General features: G+C 42.8%; 1 protein-coding gene across 1 annotated transcript in view; it reads left to right on the plus strand.

The window, feature by feature from the left end:
• Positions 1-1,178: 1,178 nt before the first annotated feature.
• LOC140211261 (inter-alpha-trypsin inhibitor heavy chain H3-like) overlaps positions 1,179-19,443 on the plus strand; it is a 49,704-nt gene continuing 31,439 nt past the window's right edge. The window contains exons 1-6 of the mRNA XM_072280938.1: positions 1,179-1,319; positions 1,423-1,533; positions 1,619-1,747; positions 1,829-1,945; positions 9,726-9,894; positions 14,207-14,332. Of these exons, the coding sequence (XP_072137039.1) occupies positions 1,275-1,319; positions 1,423-1,533; positions 1,619-1,747; positions 1,829-1,945; positions 9,726-9,894; positions 14,207-14,332 (697 nt within the window). The 5' untranslated portion in view covers positions 1,179-1,274. The remainder of the gene's footprint in view (positions 1,320-1,422; positions 1,534-1,618; positions 1,748-1,828; positions 1,946-9,725; positions 9,895-14,206; positions 14,333-19,443) is intronic.

The following is a 19,443-nucleotide window of genomic DNA, read 5'->3' on the forward strand; positions in this document are numbered from 1 at the left end:
GTACGTTCTACAAAGGTCTTTGTTGGAGATGATAAACCCACTGAGCACGTGGGTGATGAAGTCAGTGAAGAATCATAGCAATTAAAAACAATGAAGTTAGTAACAACGTAGAATGTCTACATGATTGTGTTGGTAGTTTGATTGAGCGGACTGCCAAATAATTCTTTCTTTGAAGTTGTCATGTCTTATGTGCCTGGACATTCTGGATTGGACTTCTTCCCAAGTTAAGATCCCATTGCACACACGTACATTACAACACCAACACCCTAGAAAATCAAAATGACACACTTTTTCCTAGAATCCATTAACAATTTTGTTATGTACTGTCTAGTGTAGAGTCATTGTAAGGTGATTAAAATTCAGAAGTAAATCTTGCGCTGAGAAACAAGGCACCCCAGCAGCAGATATCATAAAGCTATGTAAGACTATGGTTCTGCTGCCTCAGATTTGGACATTTTTAGCTGCTGGCCTCATTAATATCGTACGAGACAACATGTAATAGGAAATCAATGCAATCCTTTACTGAAACTGGTTTCTTTATGTCACATGTGCCAAGATACAGTGAAAAGCTTGTCTTGCATATTGCCATACAGATCAGATCATAACACAGTGCACTGAGACAAAACAAGGCAAAACAATAACATAATGGAGAATAAAGTGTGACAGCTACAGAGAAAGTGCAGTGTAGGTAGACAGTGAGGTGCAAGATCACAAAGAGTTAGAATCTGAAGCTAAGAGTCCATCTTATCGTACTAGGAAAGTATTAAATAGTCTTATAATCTGGACTGCTGGGAACCATCCATTTGCAGGACTTGTTGCTCAGGGACTTGAACTAAAAATTTGTTTTCTTATGTGAGTATGTCCTTTGTTTTTTTCCCTTTCTCGTTATTTTGAATGCACGTGTATGTTTTGCACCTTGGTCCCAGAGAAACACTGTCTCATTAGGCTGTGCCCATGTATGGTTTGAAGAGAGAATGGCCTGAGAGGGTGGGGTTTTTGATTTTGCTGGCTGCTTTAGTGAGACAGGAAAGTACGGACAGCATTCATGGAGGGGAGACTTGTTTCCGTGATGTGTCCACAGCTCTGTTGGTAGAAAGCAAGCTGTCCATTACCTTCATGCAGCATTCACTGCAGCTTTTTGTCTTGCTTTTGAAAGGGCATCCGGAAGAAAACTGGAGAAGTTCAAAGTTTCAGTAAATATTGGACCAACCAAAAAGGTCACATTCGAACTAACTTACGAAGAATTATTAAAACGTAACCTGGGAAAATATGAAATGAATATCGGAGTGAACCCCAAGCAGCTTGTCAATCACTTCCAGGTATACTTACAAAGAAGCACTGATGCTAATGTGCTTTGGCTATTTGCAAATTTGCCCATTTAAGATGATTAAATATCAATACACTTTGCATTCTTGTCTGCAGATTGACGTGCATATTTTTGAACCACAAGGCATTTCCTTTGTGGATGTTGATTCCAATTTCCTAATAAATAATCTGACTTCTCTCGTGGAGAAGACTGTGAGAGGAACAAAGGTACAGAACAATGAGCATTTTGTTTTTGGTTTATTGTAAAGACCAGGGCAATACAAAATTAATACTGATCCGTTTTTTCATTCAGGCACACGTCTCCTTCAAACCAACACTTGAGCAACAGCGCAAGTGCCCCGATTGTCAGGACACAGTTCTGGATGGAAACTTCATCATACGTTATGACGTCAATAGAGATCTGTCTGCCGGCAGCATTCAGGTAACTGAAGAACGTGCCTAAACATAACGTATTGATGACAACGTTAACTGATTCTGATGCTTGTTGATTTTCTTTATTCAGATTGTAAATGGATATTTTGTACACCATTTTGCGCCTGCTAACTTAAACAGGATTCCAAAGAATGTTGTATTTGTGATAGACCACAGTGGATCCATGTCAGGAACTAAAATGCAACAGGTAAGAAGAGTTGGGAGAGAAGGGTAGAAATCGCTGTATATGTATGCTCTTTATACCCACAAGAGTTACTGCTTGACTTGTTCTAGATTGCCACAAATATGAGATTAGAGAGAAAAGCTTTCGTTTTACATAAGTTGTTTTTATGACCTCAATACTTTCCACCTAGTGATGTCTTGATCACAGATGTAATGTAAGAAACAGGTACCTGGTTTGCAAACAGTTAGGTAACATAGTGTTCATGATCAGATAATTTCCTTAAGAGGCAGATCTTCATCACTTATTCCCCAGTTTAACTGAAAGGTGTCTCCCCAATCAACAACAAATCTGCAGGTGCTAGAAATCAGTAGATATGTGCCCCAACTATGTTTGCCTTTTTGTCGGCTACATGGAACAGTCTGTGTTCCAAGTTTACACCAATATCACTCCACAACTTCTTCTACTCCACATCGATGACTGCATTGGTGCTGCTTCCTGCACCCATGCAGAGCTCGTTGACTTCATCAACTTTGCCTTCAACTTCCACCCTGCCCTCAAATTTACCTGGTCCATTTCCGACACCTCCATACCCTTTCTCGATCTCTCTGTCTGTCTCCCTGGAGACAGCTTATCTGCTGATGTCTATAATAAACCCACAGACTCTCACAGCTACCTGGACCATACTTCTTCCCACCCTGCTACTTCCCCTTCTCTCAATTCCTCCATCTCAATCACATCTGCTCTCAGCATGAGGTTTTTCATTCCAGAACTAAAGAGATGTCTTCCTTCTTCAAAGAAAGGGGCTCCCCTTCCTTCATCATCAATGCTGCCCTCAACTGCCTCTCTTCCATTTCGTGCTCATCTGCTCTCACCCCATCCTCCTGCCACCCCACCAGGGATAGGTTCCTCTTGTCCTCACCTACCACCCCACCAGCCTCCGTGTCCAGCACATAATTATCTGTAATTTCCTCCAGCTCCAATGAGATCCCGCCACCAAGCACACATTTCCTTCCTCCTCTCCAACTTTCTGCTTTCCACAGGAATCACTCCCTACACAACTCCCATGTCCATTCATTCCCACCCCCCCACTGATCTCCCTCCTGGCACTTATCCTTGCAAGCGGAACGAGTTCTACTGCTACCCCTATACCTCCTCCCTCCCTACCGTTCAGGGTCCCAAACAGTCCTTCCAGGTGAGGCAAACCTTCACCTTTGAATCTGTTGGGGTTACCTACTGTATGCGGTGTTCCTGGTGTGGCCTCCTGTACATTGGTGATACCTGACGTCGATTGGGAGACTGCTTCATCAAGCACCTATGCTCTGTCTGCCAGAAGCAAAATGGGATCTTCCAGTAGCAACCCAGTTTAATTTCACTTCCCATTCCCATTCTGACATGTCAATCCATGGCCTCCTCTACTGTCGTGATGACGCCACACTCAGGTTGGGGAAGCAACTGCTTATATTTCGTCTGGGTAGCCTCCAACCTGATGGAATGAACATTGATTTCTCCAGCTTCAGGTAATGCCCCTCCCCACCTTCCCCATTCCCCATCCCCCTTTCCCTCTCTTACCTTGTCTCCTTACCTGCCCATCACCTACCTCAGGTGCTCCTTACCCCCCTTCCCATTCTTCCATGGCTTTCTTTCTCTCCTATCAGGTTTCCCTTTCTCTAGTCCTGTACCTCTTCCACTAATCACCTTCCCAGCTATTTTCTTCACCCCTCCCCCTCCCAGTTTCACCAATCGCCTTGTGTTTCTTCCTCCCCTCTCCCCACCTTCTTACTCTGGTTCCTCGCCTTTTTATCTCCAGTCCTGACGAAGGGTCTCGGCCCAAAATGTCAACAGTTTACTCCTTTCCATAGATGCTACCTGGCCCTTTGAGTCGCTCTGCCATTTTGTGTGTTTTACTCTATCAATGCATTACTTTCTTACCAGTGAAATGAGAAACCTCTCTAGATTGTGTGCATTATGAAGATTGCTCCAGCAGAGCCACAGGGGAATAATGACTCTGTAGCTGTGACCTGCAGCCATCGGCACAGAGCCGAGGGCTCATCTCACTTTTGGGGACTCTGCAGTTAATATTATTTGTTTACTTTTTGTTGTTTGCACGGTTTGTTCTTTTTTCACACATTCAGTCTGCGTTGGTTTTGTCGTGTGTGGCTTTTCTTTAAAAGGGCTGTATGCTCGTACATACATACTTCGATAACAAATGTACCAAGCTATACTTTAGCCAGCCAGCAGCTAACTCAGGAGTTTCTCAGCTGCATGAATGATGTCTAAATTCAGAGCTGACTCACGATGTCTGAGCATCTTCCTGTCTAGGAGAGTGGCAGTTCACAGCAGCCAAAAGCTATCCTTAAATGTGTTCAACAATCATAAATATGGATACTGACTATATGGTAAACTGTATATGTTTGAATTCCTTACTTGTAAGATCAATCGCCATTCACAATAGTGGTGTTAAAAGTTAATTGAAACTTCAAGCTGACAACTAATGATATTCTGAAATTAATAAGGAAATTGTCCTTAGTTGTCGGGTACATTTCACATCCTTCTATTATTCCTGTCTCTCCTGTCTCTGAAAATTCTCACGACAGAGGCCTCACTCGTCTGGCTTGAATATATGCCGCCGCCACCCACGACTGCCTCATTTGAGGTGCCACCAGCAGTCTCACTTCAAAGGCCTCACTTGACTACAACCGCCTCATTCTATCCCTGCCTGAACCTTGCCTTTGACCTTTGCCTTACTGCAACTTCCACACTCCTTTACCGGACTTTAGTTGTAAGTCCAGAGGTGAAGTAAATGTCCTAATAAAATGACACATCTGCATCTTCTTTGGAGCACATCACAGAAACTAGCCTCCCACCTCTGGACTCTGTCTAGACCTCATTATCTCAGGAAAACAGCCAGCATAATCAAAGACCCCTCCCACCATGGACGTTCTCCCTTCTCCCCTTTCTCATCAGGCAAAAGATACAAAAGCCTGAAAGCACATACCACAGGCTCAAGAGCAGCTTCTACTCTGCTGTTAACAGAGTCTTGAAAAGACCTCTTCTACAATATCATGTGCTCTTGGTCTTACACTCTACCTTGTTCTCACTTGCACTTTATTGTTTGCTTGCACTGTCCTTTTTCAGTGGTGTTTACACTTTATTCTGCTTTGTTACTGTTTTGCCTTCTTCTGCCCCAATGCACGGTGTAATCATCTGATCTGTATGATCAGTGTGCAAGACAAGCTTTTCACTGCATCTTGCTGCATGTGTCAATAGTAAACCAATGCCAATACCACTTCAGAGCTTTCCAGGGCCAAAGTACTTCTCCGCTTCGCCTTGTCTTCAACAACTCCTTCTCCCCCACCTGATTCTCCCACACTAGGGGCAATTCATGGAAACCAATTAACCTCCGATGACATTGGCACCTGGGAGAAAAATCGGGAGGAAACCCATGAGGTCACAAGGAGAATGTACAAACTTCACATAGACAGCACCCAAGGTCACGATCAAGCCTGGGTCTCCGGAGCTGCAAACCAACAGCTCTATCAGCTGTACCATTATCCAATCAACTTCAAATTACCTAGTCAAAATAATCATATCCCCATTGAGCGTGCATGATTGATGATGCCTCCACTTCTTCATGAAGTAAAGAAAAAAACAACAATATCAAAGCCTACGGCCGATGTTAAAGTTTTGGCTGTTGTAGAAATTCTGGGTCCACTAAAGCTACAGACAGAACATGGAACAGTGAAGCACAAAAACAGATCCTTTGGTCCATGATATCTGTGCCAACCAAGATGCCAAGTTAAACTGCTCATGGTTTATTATTCCTACTGAGCCTGTCCACTCATATGTCTTATAAATGCCTCTTAAATGTTGCTACACACATCAGAGATGCTGGTGAGCGCAGCAGGCCAGGCAGCATCTCTAGGAAGAGGTGCAGTCGACATTTCAGGCTGAGACCCTTCGTCAGGACTAACTGAAGGAAGAGTGAGTAAGAGAGTTGAAAGTGGGAGGGGGAGGGGGAGATCCAAAATGATAGGAGAAGACAGGAGGAGGAGAGATGGAGCCAAGAGCTGGAAAGGTGATTGGCAAAGGGGATATGAGAGGATCATGGGACAGGAGACCCAGGGAGAAAGGCAAGGGGGAGGGGACCCAGAGGATGGGCAAGGGGTATAGTCAGAGGGACAGAAGGAGAAAAAGGAGAGTGAGAGAAAGAATGTGTGTATAAAAATAAATAACGGATGGAGTACGAGGGGGAGGTGGGGCATTAGCAGAAGTTAGAGAAGTCGATGTTCATGCCATCAGGTTGGAGGCTACCCAGACGGAATATAAGGTGTTGTTCCTCCAACCTGAGTGTGGCTTCATCTTTACAGTAGAGGAGGCCGTGGATAGACACGTCAGAATGGGAATGGGATGTGGAATTGAAATGTGTGGCCACTGGGAGATCTTGCTTTCTCTGGCAGACAGAGCGTAGGTGTTCAGCAAAGCAGTCTCCCAGTCTGCATCGGGTCTTGCCAATATATAGAAGGCCACATCGGGAGCACCGGACACAGTATATCACCCCAGTCGACTCATAGGTGAAGTGTCGCCTCACCTGGAAGGACTGTCTGGGGCCCTGAATGGTGGTAAGGGAGGAAGTGTAAGGGCATGTGTAGCATTTGTTCCGCTTACACGGATAAGTGCCAGGAAGGAGATCAGTGGGGAGGTATGGGGGGGACAAATGGACAAGGGAGTCGTGTAGGGAGCGATCCCCGCGGAAAGGGGGGGGGAGGTAAAGATGTGCTTAGTTGTGGGATCCCGTTGGAGGTGGCGGAAGTTACGGAGAATAATATGTTGGACCCGAAGGCTAGTGGGGTGGTAGGTGAGGACCAGGGGAACCCTATTCCTAGTGGGGTGGTGGGAGGATGGAGTGAGAGCAATGTACGTGAAATGTGGGAGATGCGTTTGAGAGCAGAGTTGATAGTGGAGGAAGGGAAGCCCCTTTGTTGCTATTGTTTTTGGTTCCAACACTTTCTCTAGCAGTGAATTCCAGACATTACCACTCCCTGTGTAAAGAACAACAAACCGCATAAATTGTCTTTAGACGTTCCTCCTTTCACCTTAAAGATATGCCTTTAGAATTTGATATTTCTGCCCTGGTAAAAGGTATTGACTCTCTACCCTAACTCTGCCTTCCATAATTTAATACACTTCAATCACGTCACCCTTCAGCCTTTGATGCTCCAGAAAACAATCTAACCTCTCCTTAGAGCTAAGTCTATCTAATCCAGGTAAAAGCCTGGTGATTTGCTTCTTCACTCTCACAAAGCCTTCACAATGTCTCTGTAATGTAGCAACCAGAGTTAAGCATAATTCTCCAAATGGGACTGGACCAATGTTGCAACACAACTCTCAGCTTTTATACTCTACAACCCAAATAGAGAAATTATGTCACACATCATATTTACCAGCCTACCTATTTACTTTGTCACTTTCAGGGACTTACACCCCTAGATCCCTCCGTACATCAATATTTCTAAGAGGTTTGCCATTTACTGTATACTTTCCTACAACATTTGACCTTGCAAGTTGCAGCACTTCACATCTGTCCAGATTAAACTGCATCTGCCATTTCTCTGCCCACATTCCCAAATGTAATTGGAATTGGTTTATTATTGTTTCATGCACTAAGATACAATAAAACACATATCTTCTATTCAGATCAATTTGTTACTCAGTGTATTGAGGTGGAACAAGGTGGAACAATAACAATGCAAAATAAAGTATGATGGTTATAGAGAAAATGAATTGTAGCTAAACAAAGTTTAAGATCATAATGGGGTGGACTGTGAAGTCAATGGCCCATCTAGTTGCATTAGGGAACCGTCCAATAGTCATAACTACAGGGTAGAACGTGTTCTTGAACCCGGCAGTACACGCTTTCAGTCTTTTGTATCCGCCGCCCAATGTAAAAGGGGAAATGAGATGATGGGTAGGGCGGGCAGGGGCTTTGATTCTGCTAGCTGTTTTACTGAGGCAATCGGAGGTATAGACAGAGTCCGTGAAGGGGGGGCAGATCTCTGTGATGTTCTGAGCTGTGTCCATAACTCTCTGCAGTTTCTTGAGGTCACAAGTATAGCAATTGTCATAAAAAGCTTTCTATGGTGCATTACTAAAAATGTGTAAGTGCTGACAGGTACGTGCCAGATTTCTTTAACCTCCTGAGGAAGTAAAGGTAATGAGCTTTCTTGACTATGATAGTTACAGCCCATTACATCTGCAAACTTTTAGATGGAGCTTAGAGCAAAGTCTGGCCACATCTGAGTGTGCAGCGAGCAGAGTAAGGAGCCGAGGACACAACCTTGTGGAGCAGTAGTGTTTACAATAACAAAGGTGGCGGTGTTTTTGCCTATTCTTATTGATTGCAGTCTGCTGGTCAGTTGGTCAAGAATCTACTTGTAGACGGAAGCATTGGCTCCAAGGGTTGAGTTTGCTTAGAATTATAGCATTGAAGGCAGAGCAGTAGTCAATAAATGACAGTCTGATGTAGGTGTCTTGACTGTCCAGATAATTCAGAGATGAGTGTCAAGCCAGGGAGATAATATCTGTCATAGACCTGTTTCAGCAGTAGGCGAGTTCCATAAGGTTGAGGTTGTCTGGAAGGCTGGAGTTAATGTGTACCATGACCAGCCTCTTGAAGAATTTCAGGATAGTAGATGTCAGAGCCTCTGGGTGGTGGTCATTACGGTATACTATCATGTTTTTTTTGGGTACAAAGATCTTAGTGTCTGCTTAAAGATGGAGTGAATCATACATTGAAGTAGGAAGGGGTTGAAAATGCCCCCAAGAACCCCAACCAGCTGATCTCTACAGTACATAAAGATATGGCTCGGGACATCATCTGGGCCAGATGCTTTCCACGAGTTCACCTTCTGGAAGACTGATTTTACAGACTTCAGCAGGGGTGGTTTCCCATGGTTTCCAATTTGGAACCACCCAGCCTGACCTCTTTGCTAGTGACACATTCATCTAAGCTGGCAGTTGAGTCTTTGAACATGGACGAGACTAATAACTCCACCAATTTTTGATTCATCTGCAAATTTACATGGTTAGCCCCCATTTTCATCCAACTCATATCATATATACATTACAAATAACACTGATCCTACTGGAACACAACCAGGCACAGACCTCGGTTCAGAGTAGCACCCCTCCTCCACAATTCTCTGTCTACTATTTTCAAGCTACTTTTGAACTCAGTCTACCAGGTCTCCATCGTTTGCAGGTGCCTTAATCTTTTGGATCACCTATCATGAAGAACCTCACCAAAAGCTTTACTAAAGTCCATTTTACAAGATCCACTGCCCTGTGTCAATCATCTTTGTCACCTCTCAGAAAAAAGCTTGATCAAATTTGTATGACTTGACCTAACCCCCACAAAGTAATGCCTATAAGGCTTTTCCAGAAGTAGGTAAATCTTATCATGAAAACTCTTCTTCAACAACATTCCTCCCAATAATAAAACAGTTCACCAGCTTCTAATTCCCCAATTTGCCACTGCAGACCTTCTTACAGAGAATAACACTGGAAATGGTTTATTGTTGTCACAAGTACCAAGATACAGAGGAAAGTTTGTCTTAAATACTTTTCATACAGTGCATAGAGGTAGAACAATAACAATGCAGAATAAAGTGTGACAGCTACAGAAAAAGCGCAGTACAGGTAAATAATATAGTGCAAGTACATAACGAAGTAGATTGTGAGGTCAAGAGCTAATCTTATCGTACTGGGGATTCATTGGCTATGCAGACTGACATTTCATCTCTTTCAGACAATTGAAGCTTTTCTAAAAATTTTGAGTGATATGGATGAAGAGGATGGTTTTGGCATCATTATCTTTGATCATGATGTGTTTACATGGAAAAATACCATATTCCAAGCAACTCCAGAGAACGTAAACGAAGCTAAGGATTTTGTAAAAACTATCCGAGCGCAGGGAGGTAAAGTTACAGTTTTCAAAAATAAAAGAACTTTTTTTTTACTCTACTCATTGAGACCAGTTAATCAAAAAGGAAATATTAGGGGAATATTTAATCCTCAATGTAAATCTCAGATTTCTTTTCCTCAAGGAATTATGCTCCTAATTATTTTTATTGTTACACTAATGTATCATATGGAAGGAAACTATGTATCAATATATAGCACTTCTCACTTCCTCAGGCAGCTCCAGAATATTCTTCAGGCTACAAGCAACCTTCAAAAAATAGTGACATTTGTTATGTGGATGGGCACATCAGAAAGCTTGTGCTTAGCAAGCTTCCAACACAGTAAACCTATTCTTCGTGGTCTTCACAGTCATTGGGTTATTGGGTACAGAAAATGTTCCAGTCTTGGGACACCTCTATCATGCAGAAAAGTTCCTCACTATCAACTCTAACTGAACCCTTCATAATTCTTACAGCCAGTTCTGCCACTAGCATTTAGGGCAGCAATGAATGTCCTCCATCTCTGTCTGTCCTTGGTCAATTCTGGTCTCGGACTTGGTGGTGATCAGGGCTTCCTTCATTGTGCCAGTAGCTTCCTTTCAGTTTTTGGTACTGTCAGCCATGCAAGCTTGAGCGGAGACTCAGAAATAGCATTGCCCTCAGATGTAGAAGGATTCTTCATTGCTGTTTCCATAACAATTTTGTTTGACTGGTCAGGATTGTTAGCCCTGAGTTGAACTGCCAAGTCTGGAGCACTCTTAGTCTAGCCTCTACCCTTTGACCTGTTTGGCATGGGTGACCCTACCATGAGTGAAAGCACAAAACTCTCCAGTCATTGAGGGACACAAGCCTCCAAACTCTACAGCAAGATTGTTGTCCTCTTGAAGACCTTCATAAATCAGTGTACTTTAATCCTGTTCCTCAGAACTTTTTCCAATGAATTCCCTACCACTAACATTAGATTAGTTGTCCAATAAGTACTTGGCTTATCTCCACTGCCCTTCTTGAATAGAAGTGCCACACTTGTTGCCTTGCAGTCATCTGGTACCCCACATACATCCAACAGTAAGTTAAACTGCTCCATCGGGTCTCAGCAATCTTCTCCCTTGCCTCCTCCAGCAGCCAGGGACACATCTCATCAGACCCTGTAGATTTATCCACCTTTATGCCCACTGAAACATACATCCACTTTTCATCTGTGTTCACTAAGGAGAAAGATATGGTATCTGGAGATTTCAGCTGTAACAGTGAAATTCCGCAGCTCTGAATTCTTACTATTTAATATCATATGACATAGGAGCAGAATTACACCATTGTGTCTGTTCTGCCATTTCATCATGATTGATTTATTTTCCCTCTAAACCCCAAGCTCCTGCCTTCTTCTTGTAACCCTTGATGCCCTTACTAATCAAGAACCTTTCTATTTCTACTTCACATATATCATAGAAACATAGAAAACCTACAGCACAATACAGGCCCTATAGCCCACAAAGCTGTACCGAACATGTCCTTATCTGAGATAGTACCTAGAGTTACTAATAACTCTCTATTTTTCTGAGCTCCATGTACCTGTCCAGGAGTCTCTTAAAAGACCCTATCGTATCCACCTCCACCACCGTCGCCAGCAGCCCATTCCACGCACTCACCACTCTCCACATAAAAAACCTACCCCTGACTTCTCCTCTGTACCTACTTTCAAACACCTTAAAACTGTGCCCTCTCGTGCTAGCCATTTCAGCCCTGGGAAAAAGCCTCCGACTATCCACACGAGCAATCTTATACACCTCTACCACGATCGATCTTATCACCTCTCATCCTCTGTCACTCCAAGGAAAAAAGGCCAATCACTTGGCCTTCACAGCCTTCTGTGCCAACGAATTCCACAGATTCACCCCCCTCTGGCTAAAGAAGTTCCTCTTCATCGCTGTTCCAAAGGGATGTCCTTCTATTCTGAGGCTATCCTCTTCCGTCCTAGATGCCCCCACTATAAGAAATATCCTCTCCATATCAACTCCATCTAGGCCTTTCATTAGCCGACAGGTTTCCCTCTCATACTTCTAAACTCCAGCAAGTACAGGGTCAGAGCCATCAAATGTTCCTCATGTGTTAACCCTTTCATTCCCAGAATTGTTCTCGTGAACCTGCTCCGGACCCTCTTCAATGTCAACATATCCTTTCTTATACAAGGTACCCAAAACTGCACACAATAGTCCCAAGTGCAATCTGACCAATGCCTTACAAAACCTCAGGATTACACCCTTGCTTTCATGTTCTAATCCTCCAGAGATGAATGCCAACATTGGATTTGCCTTCCTTAGCATCGATTCAACCTGTAATTAACTTCTAGAGAATCCCACATGAAGACTCCCGAGTCCCTTTGCATCTCTGATTTCTGAATTTTCTCCTAATATTTCACCTCTAAAAGACGCCTACTCTCAAAACATAGATTAACCTGTAAATAGTTGCTCCCAGTTTATCTTTGTCAGGACTGAAGTTAGCCTTCTCCCTATTGGGGTGCTGGATTTTTGGACTATTCTTACCCCTTTCCATTACTATTTTGAGACTTAATAAGTTATGGAATAGATGGCTTTGTGGCTAAGTTTGCTAATGATATGAAGATAGGTGGAGGGGCCGGTAGTGCTGAGGAAACAGAGAGTCTGCAGAGATACTTGGATAGATTGGAAGAATGGGCAAAGAAGTGGCAAATGAAATACAATGTTGGAAAGTGTATGGTTAAGCACTTTGGCAGAAGAAATAAACGGGCAGATTATTATTTAAATGGGGAGAAAATTCAAAGTTCTGAGATGCAACGGGACTTGGGAGTCCTCATACAGGATACTCTTAAGGTTAACCTCCAGGTTGAGTCAGTGGTGAAGAAGGCGAATACAATGTTGGCATTCATTTCTAGAGGAATGGAGAATAGGAGCGGGGATGTGATGTTGAGGCTCTATAAGGCGCTGGTGAGATCTCACTTGGAGTACTGTGGGCAGTTTTTGTCTCCTTATTTAAGAAAGGATGTGCTGACATTGGAAAGGGTACAGAGAAGATTCACTAGAATGATTCCGGGAATGAGAGGGTTAACATATGAGGAACGTTTGTCCGCTCTTGGACTGTATTCCTTGGAGTTTAGAAGAATTAGAGGGGACCTCATAGAAACATTTTGAATGTTGAAAGGCATGGACAGAGTGGATATGGCAAAATTGTTTCCCATGATGGGGGAGTCTAGTACTAGAGGGCATGATTTAAGGATTGAAGGGCGCCCATTCAGAACAGAAATATGCAGAAATGTTTTTAGCCAGAGGGTGGTGAATCTATGGAATTTGTTGCCACGGGCAGCAGTGGAGGCCAAGTCATTGGGTGTATTTAAGGCAGAGATTGATAGGTATCTGAGTAGCCAGGGCATCAAAGGTTATGGTGAGAAGGCGGGGGAGTGGGACTAAATGGGAGAATGTATCAGCTCATGATAAAATGGTGGAGCAGATTCGATGGGCCGAATGGCTGACTTCTGCTCCTTTGTCTTATGGTCTTATGGTCTTATGGTCACTATCCTTGAATTACCTGCACCCAGGCACTTCATTCACGTGCCTCAGGTTCTTTTCCTCGGGGTTAAGGCTAGCACTTCCCCATCGCTAGTAGGGAAATCTATAGACTGAAACAAAAGCTCCATTTTGGTCTAATTCTTTCACACTTGGACAAACCCTGTTAATTTTGGAGAAATTGAAATACCCTGATATTACAACCCTTTCCTTTCACACCTCGCCATAATTTATCGAAACATCCACTCCCCTATCTCTCACCCTAAATGTCAGAATTCCTGTAATATAATCCCAGCAAAATGATCACCTCTTTTTTAAAATTTCTCAGATTTAGTCATACTGCCTCGTTTGAAATGTCTTCTAATACTATCTCCTTTATTACTACAGTGCAAGTCTCCTTGATCAATAATGCAATGCTCTCTTCTCTTTTGCACTGGGAATATTCAAAATATATATTAATATATTTAATTATGTGCCCTGCAATTATTGGCCTTGCTTTTCATGAAATGACCTACTCTAGCAATAGATATATTTGACAAATATGAAGAACTAATTATTTCAAATGGCTAATTAAGGAGTTCATTAGCAGCACTCGATTTCAGAAAAGCAGAAAATGCTGGATGTACTCAGCAAACTATACAGCATCTGTGGAAAGTGCAACAAGAGTTATCTTACTGGTCTTTGCCCAGAAATGTTACTGATGCTTTGATAGCTGTGACGTTGGTAGTATGGCAAATGCAGATAAATTTCAATGCATGATTTTAAGAGACTCAAGTGATATTATGTTGCAGCAACAAACATAAACGATCCCATGCTGGAGGCAGTTAGGCTTCTGGACAGGGCTCATCAGAAAAAGCAGCTGCCTGAGAGAAGCGTCTCCATGATTATTTTGTTAACTGATGGGGATCCAAATACTGGTAAGTAAAATAAATGCACTTTCTCTCTCTCTTTTCAAATGTTTATCTCCGTAAACTTGAACTCAAAACGGAATAGCACAAATGAAAGTGCTTCCACACCCTATGAACTCACGGTCAAGCTCTCCCACCTCATGCTGTCAGTATTCTTTTGTTTGCATCTTTTCTCAGCTTAAGCAGGTTAAACCTGAGATGCGGGCATAGCCAAGCACACTCACCTGTCGATTGCTAAAGAGCTTTCGCACTAATCTAGTGGCTTTCTGAAGATTTACTGTGTGGCCCTAATTGTTTAATGCTCTTGTGTAGTGTCTTTGGGGTGACACCAGTTGTAGATATTACTATCAGGACAATATATACCTAGTGAGGGTAGAAACAGGATGATCTGGCAGATAAATGTGTGGCTGAGAAGCTGGTGCAGGGGGCAAGGCTTCAGGTTCTTGGATCATTGGGATCTCTTCTGAGGGAGGTATGACATACCAGAACCTGAGGAGGGCCAATATTCTTGCGGGCAGGTTTGTTTAGAGGTGTTGTTGAGGGTTTAAACGAATTTGGCAGGAGAGTGGGAACTAGAATGAGGGGAGTTAGGATAGGACGGATCGTAAAAAAGCAAAGATAGCGTGCAATCAGTCTGTCGGGAAGGACAGACAGATGATAGGACATAATTGCAGCCAGCAGGGTGAGTACCAGTGCATTAGGGATGCAGAATCAAAAAGGGTAGTAAATACAGCACTCAAAGTGTTATATCTCCATGCACAGAGTATAAGAAGTGAGGTGGATGATCTTGTTGCACTGTTACAGATTGTTAGGTATGATGTTGTGGCCATCACTGAATCATGGCTGAAGGATGGTTGTAGTTGGGAGCTGGATGTCCAAGGTTACACGTTATATCAGAGGGATGGGAAGGTAGGCAGAGGGGATGTTGTGGCTCTGCTGGTAAAGAATGGCATCAAATCAGTAGAAGGATGTGACATAGGACTGGATGATGTTGAATCCTTGTGAGTTGAGTTAAGAAACTGCAAGGGTAAAAGGACCCTGATGGCCTCCCAACAGTAGGTGGGATGTGGACAACAGATTACAACAGGAAATAGAAAAAGGTGTGTCAAAAGGGCAATATTACAATAGTCATGGGAGATTTTAACATGCAGTTAGATTGGGAAAATCAGGTTCAACAGGTTCAACAGGTACATTTAATATCAGAGAAATGTATACAAAATACATCCTGAAATTCCTTTTCTTTGCAAACATCCACGAAAACAGCGGAATGCCCCAAAGAATGAATGACAGTTAAACGTTAGAACCCCAAAGCCCCCCCAGCTCCCCCTCCCACACACAAGCAGCAACAAGGCAACAACCCCCCTCCCCCACCAGCAAAAAGCATCGGCGACCCCCACCGAGCAATCAAGTGTGCAGCAACGCATCAATAAAGACACAGACTTACAGTACCCCAAAGACTACTTGTTCACCTAGTAATTTGACACACCACAGCCTCTCTCTCTCCCTAATAAGGGAAAAAGAGGTGTCCCCATTTCACAGCAGGAGGAGGGACATAACAGTATCTATTATTGGTTGGTAATAGATCTCAAGCGATCTATTTGTTGAATGCCTATGAGATGGCTTTTTAGACCAGTATGTCATCGTGCCTACTAGGGGATCAACTATGCTGAGTTAGGCGTTATGTAATGAACCGGAGGCAATTGAGGAGCTTAAAGTAAAAGAGCCCTTAGGAACCAGTGATTACAATATGATTGAGTTCAACTTGAATTTGATAGGAAGAAAGTAGAGTCTGATGTAGCAGTATTTCAGTTTATTAAAGTAAATTACAGTGGTATAAGAGAGAAGTTGGCCAAAGTACATTTGAAGGAAATGCTGGCAGGGATGACAGCAGAGCAGCAATGGCGTGAGTTTCCGGGAAAATGAGGAAGGTGCAGGATAGATGTATTCCGAAAATGAAGAGATACTCAAATGGCAAATTTGTACAACTGTAGCTGAAAAGGGAAGTCAAAGCTAATGTAAGCGGCAAAAAGAGAGGGCATACAACAAGGCAAAAATCAGCAGGAAGAGTGAGGATTGGCGAGCTTTTAAAAACCTACAGAGAGCAACTAAAGGAATCATTAGACGAGAAAAGATGAAATATGAAAGCAAGCTAGCATACAATATTAAAGTGGATAGTAAAAGCTTTTTCAAGTATATAAAAATAAAAGAGAGATGAGAGTGGATATAGGACCGCTAGAAAATGAGGCTGGAGAAATAATACTGGGGACAAGGAGATGGCAGATGAACTAAATGTGTATTTTGCATCAGTCTTCACTGTGGAAGACACTAGTAGTGTGCCAGATGTTCTAGTATGTGAAGGAAGAGAAGTGGGTGCAGTTACTATTACAAGGGAGAAGGTGCTCAAAAAGCTGAAAGACATAAGGGTACATAAGTCACTCAGACCAGATCAACTGCACCCTAGGGTTCTGAAAGAGGTAGCGGTAGAGATTGTGGTGGCATTAGCAATGATCTTTCAAAAACCATTGGAGTCTGGCTTAGTGCCAGAGGACTGGAAAATTGCAAATGTCACTCCACTCTTTAAGAAAGGAGGAAGGCAACAGAAAGAAAATTATAGACCAGTTAGCCTGACCTCAGTGGTTGGGAAGATGTTGGAGTCAATTGTTAAAGATGAGGTTAAGGAAAAAATCTAGCTTGACAAACCTGCTGGGATTCTTTGAGGACATAACAAGTAGGATGGATAAAGCGGAGTGGATGTTGTATATTTGGATTTTCAGAAGGCCTTTGACAAGGTGCCACACATGAGGCTGCTTACCAAGTTAGGAGCCCATGGTATTTCAGGAAAGTTACTAACATGGTTAGTGCATTGGCTGATTAGTAGGAGGCAGTGAGTGGGAATAAAAGGATCGTTGTCTGGTTGGCTGCCAGTGACTAGTGGTTAACTTGCAGGTAGAGTTGGTGGTGAGGAAGCCAAATGCAATGTTACCATTCATTTCAAAAGGTCGAGAATACAAGAACAAGGTTGTGATGCTGAGGCTTTATAAGGCACTGGTGAGGCCTCACCTTGAGTACTGTGAACAGTTTTGGGCTCCTCATCCTAGAAAAGATGAGCTGGCATTGCAGAGGGTTCAGAGGCAGTTCACAAGGATGCAAGCATCGTTGTCGTCATCGTTGTCGTCGCATCACAAGTTCTGGGAACGAAAGGGTTATCATATGAGGAATGTTTGATGGCTCTCAGAAGGATGAGGGGGGATCTCATTGAAATCTTTTGAATGTTGAAAGACTGAAACAGAGTAGATCTGGAAAGGATGTTTCCCATGGGGGGGTGTCTAGGACAAGAGGGCACAGGCTCAGAATAGAGGGGTGTCCATTTAAAACATAGATGTGGAGAAATTTCTTGAGCCAGAGGGAGGTGAATTTGTGGAATTTGTTGCCACAGGCAGCTGTGGAGGCCAGGTCATTGGATGTATTTAAGGCAGAGATTGATAGGTTCTTGATTAGACATGGCATCAAAGGTTATGGGGAGAAGGTGGAGAACCAGGGAATGGGGTTGATGAGGGCAAAAAAAGGATCAGTCGTGATTGAATGGCAGAGCAGACTTGATGGGCCACATGGCCTAATTCTGCTCCTATGTCTTATGGTCTTATGGTCTCATGGTCTTAAAGTCTTGTTTATGTTCCAAAGTCTTTCAATGTCCTCTTTATTTATTTATTTGTATGTTCATTTATTTATTTATTATTAATATCTGTTTTATTGTATTTGCACAGTTTGTCTTCTTTTGCAGGTTGGTTGGTTGTCAGGCTTTGTGGATAGTTTTTCATTAATTCTATTTAATTTATTTACTTTACTACAAATGCCTGTGAGAAAATGACTATCAGAGCTGTATATGGTGATATTTACACACTTTGATAACAAATTTACTTTGAACTTTGAAGTACAAACCTGGGAAAGTCATCACTTGTGTTCTAAGGCCTCACTTTTTGCTGATGGAGAACTCTGTGACAATTTTTAAGCAGCTTCTGATAATAAAAGAGAAAATAGAAATAAAATGTTATTGTTCCATTCAAAAGTGACAAAACTGAAAGGACAGTCCACATTACAAATATGAATCAATAGGAGGAATCCTCTGTTCTAATACAAAGTGTCTAAATTTTATGGAAGTTAATTCTCAGTTTCTTACATCCACAGTTGAACATTAGCACAACCCAGGAATGACGGCATGGTACCGTAGTAGTTATCATGATGCTATCACGTCTAGGGGCATAGGGGTTTGGAATTCAATCCTGACATCCTCTTTGACGAGTCTGTATGTCCTCCCCATGGAGTACGTGGGTTTTCTCTGAGTGCTCTGCTTCCTTCCCACAGTCCAAAGAGTACTGAGTATGTTAATTGGCAATTGTAAATTATCCCATGATCAGGGTAGGTTTAAATTGGGGGTTGTCAGGGAGTGGCGTGGCTTATCGGGTTGGAAGGGTCTATTCCACGCAGTATCTTGAAAGAAAATAAACGTAGGCTTGATTTTTGTCATTGGGTCATTGAGAAATAGCCTATAGAAACAGGTCCTTTGGTGCACGGAGTTCATTCTGACCATCAGATATCCATTTTTACACCACCCTACCCAAGATGATTATATACTCCACACGTTTTTGTAGATATCCCTGAGCTTATTTTATTTTTCAATTACTTGATTTTATTTAGAAGTACAGCACAGTAACAAGTCCTTGTGGCCCAAGAAGCCCACACCACCCAACTGCACCCATGTGAATGATTACTCTAATCAGCCGCGAGTCTTTTGGAATGTGGGAGGAAACTGGAGCACCCGGGGGAAACACATACAGTCACAGGGAGAACTGCTAAACTCCTTAACAGCTGCAGGAATTGAACTATGGTCGCTGGCACTGTATAGCATAACGCTAACCACCAGAGTGACAAAGTTTTAGAAACGTAATTCCTTTCACTGACTTTCCTGCTTCCCTCTCAACCTGAAACGTGGGCAGTCTCTTTCCTTTTTTATTTGTCCCTCCATGCCAGTTCATCAACCTGCTCAGATGAAAGTGGGCTCATTCAGGATTTGAACCTGGGACCTCTTACCCCCTAAGCAAGGATAATACCCCCAGACTAAC

Source organism: Mobula birostris, chromosome 16 (assembly GCF_030028105.1).
Source record: "Mobula birostris isolate sMobBir1 chromosome 16, sMobBir1.hap1, whole genome shotgun sequence".
Classification (NCBI taxonomy): Eukaryota; Metazoa; Chordata; class Chondrichthyes; order Myliobatiformes; family Myliobatidae; genus Mobula; species Mobula birostris.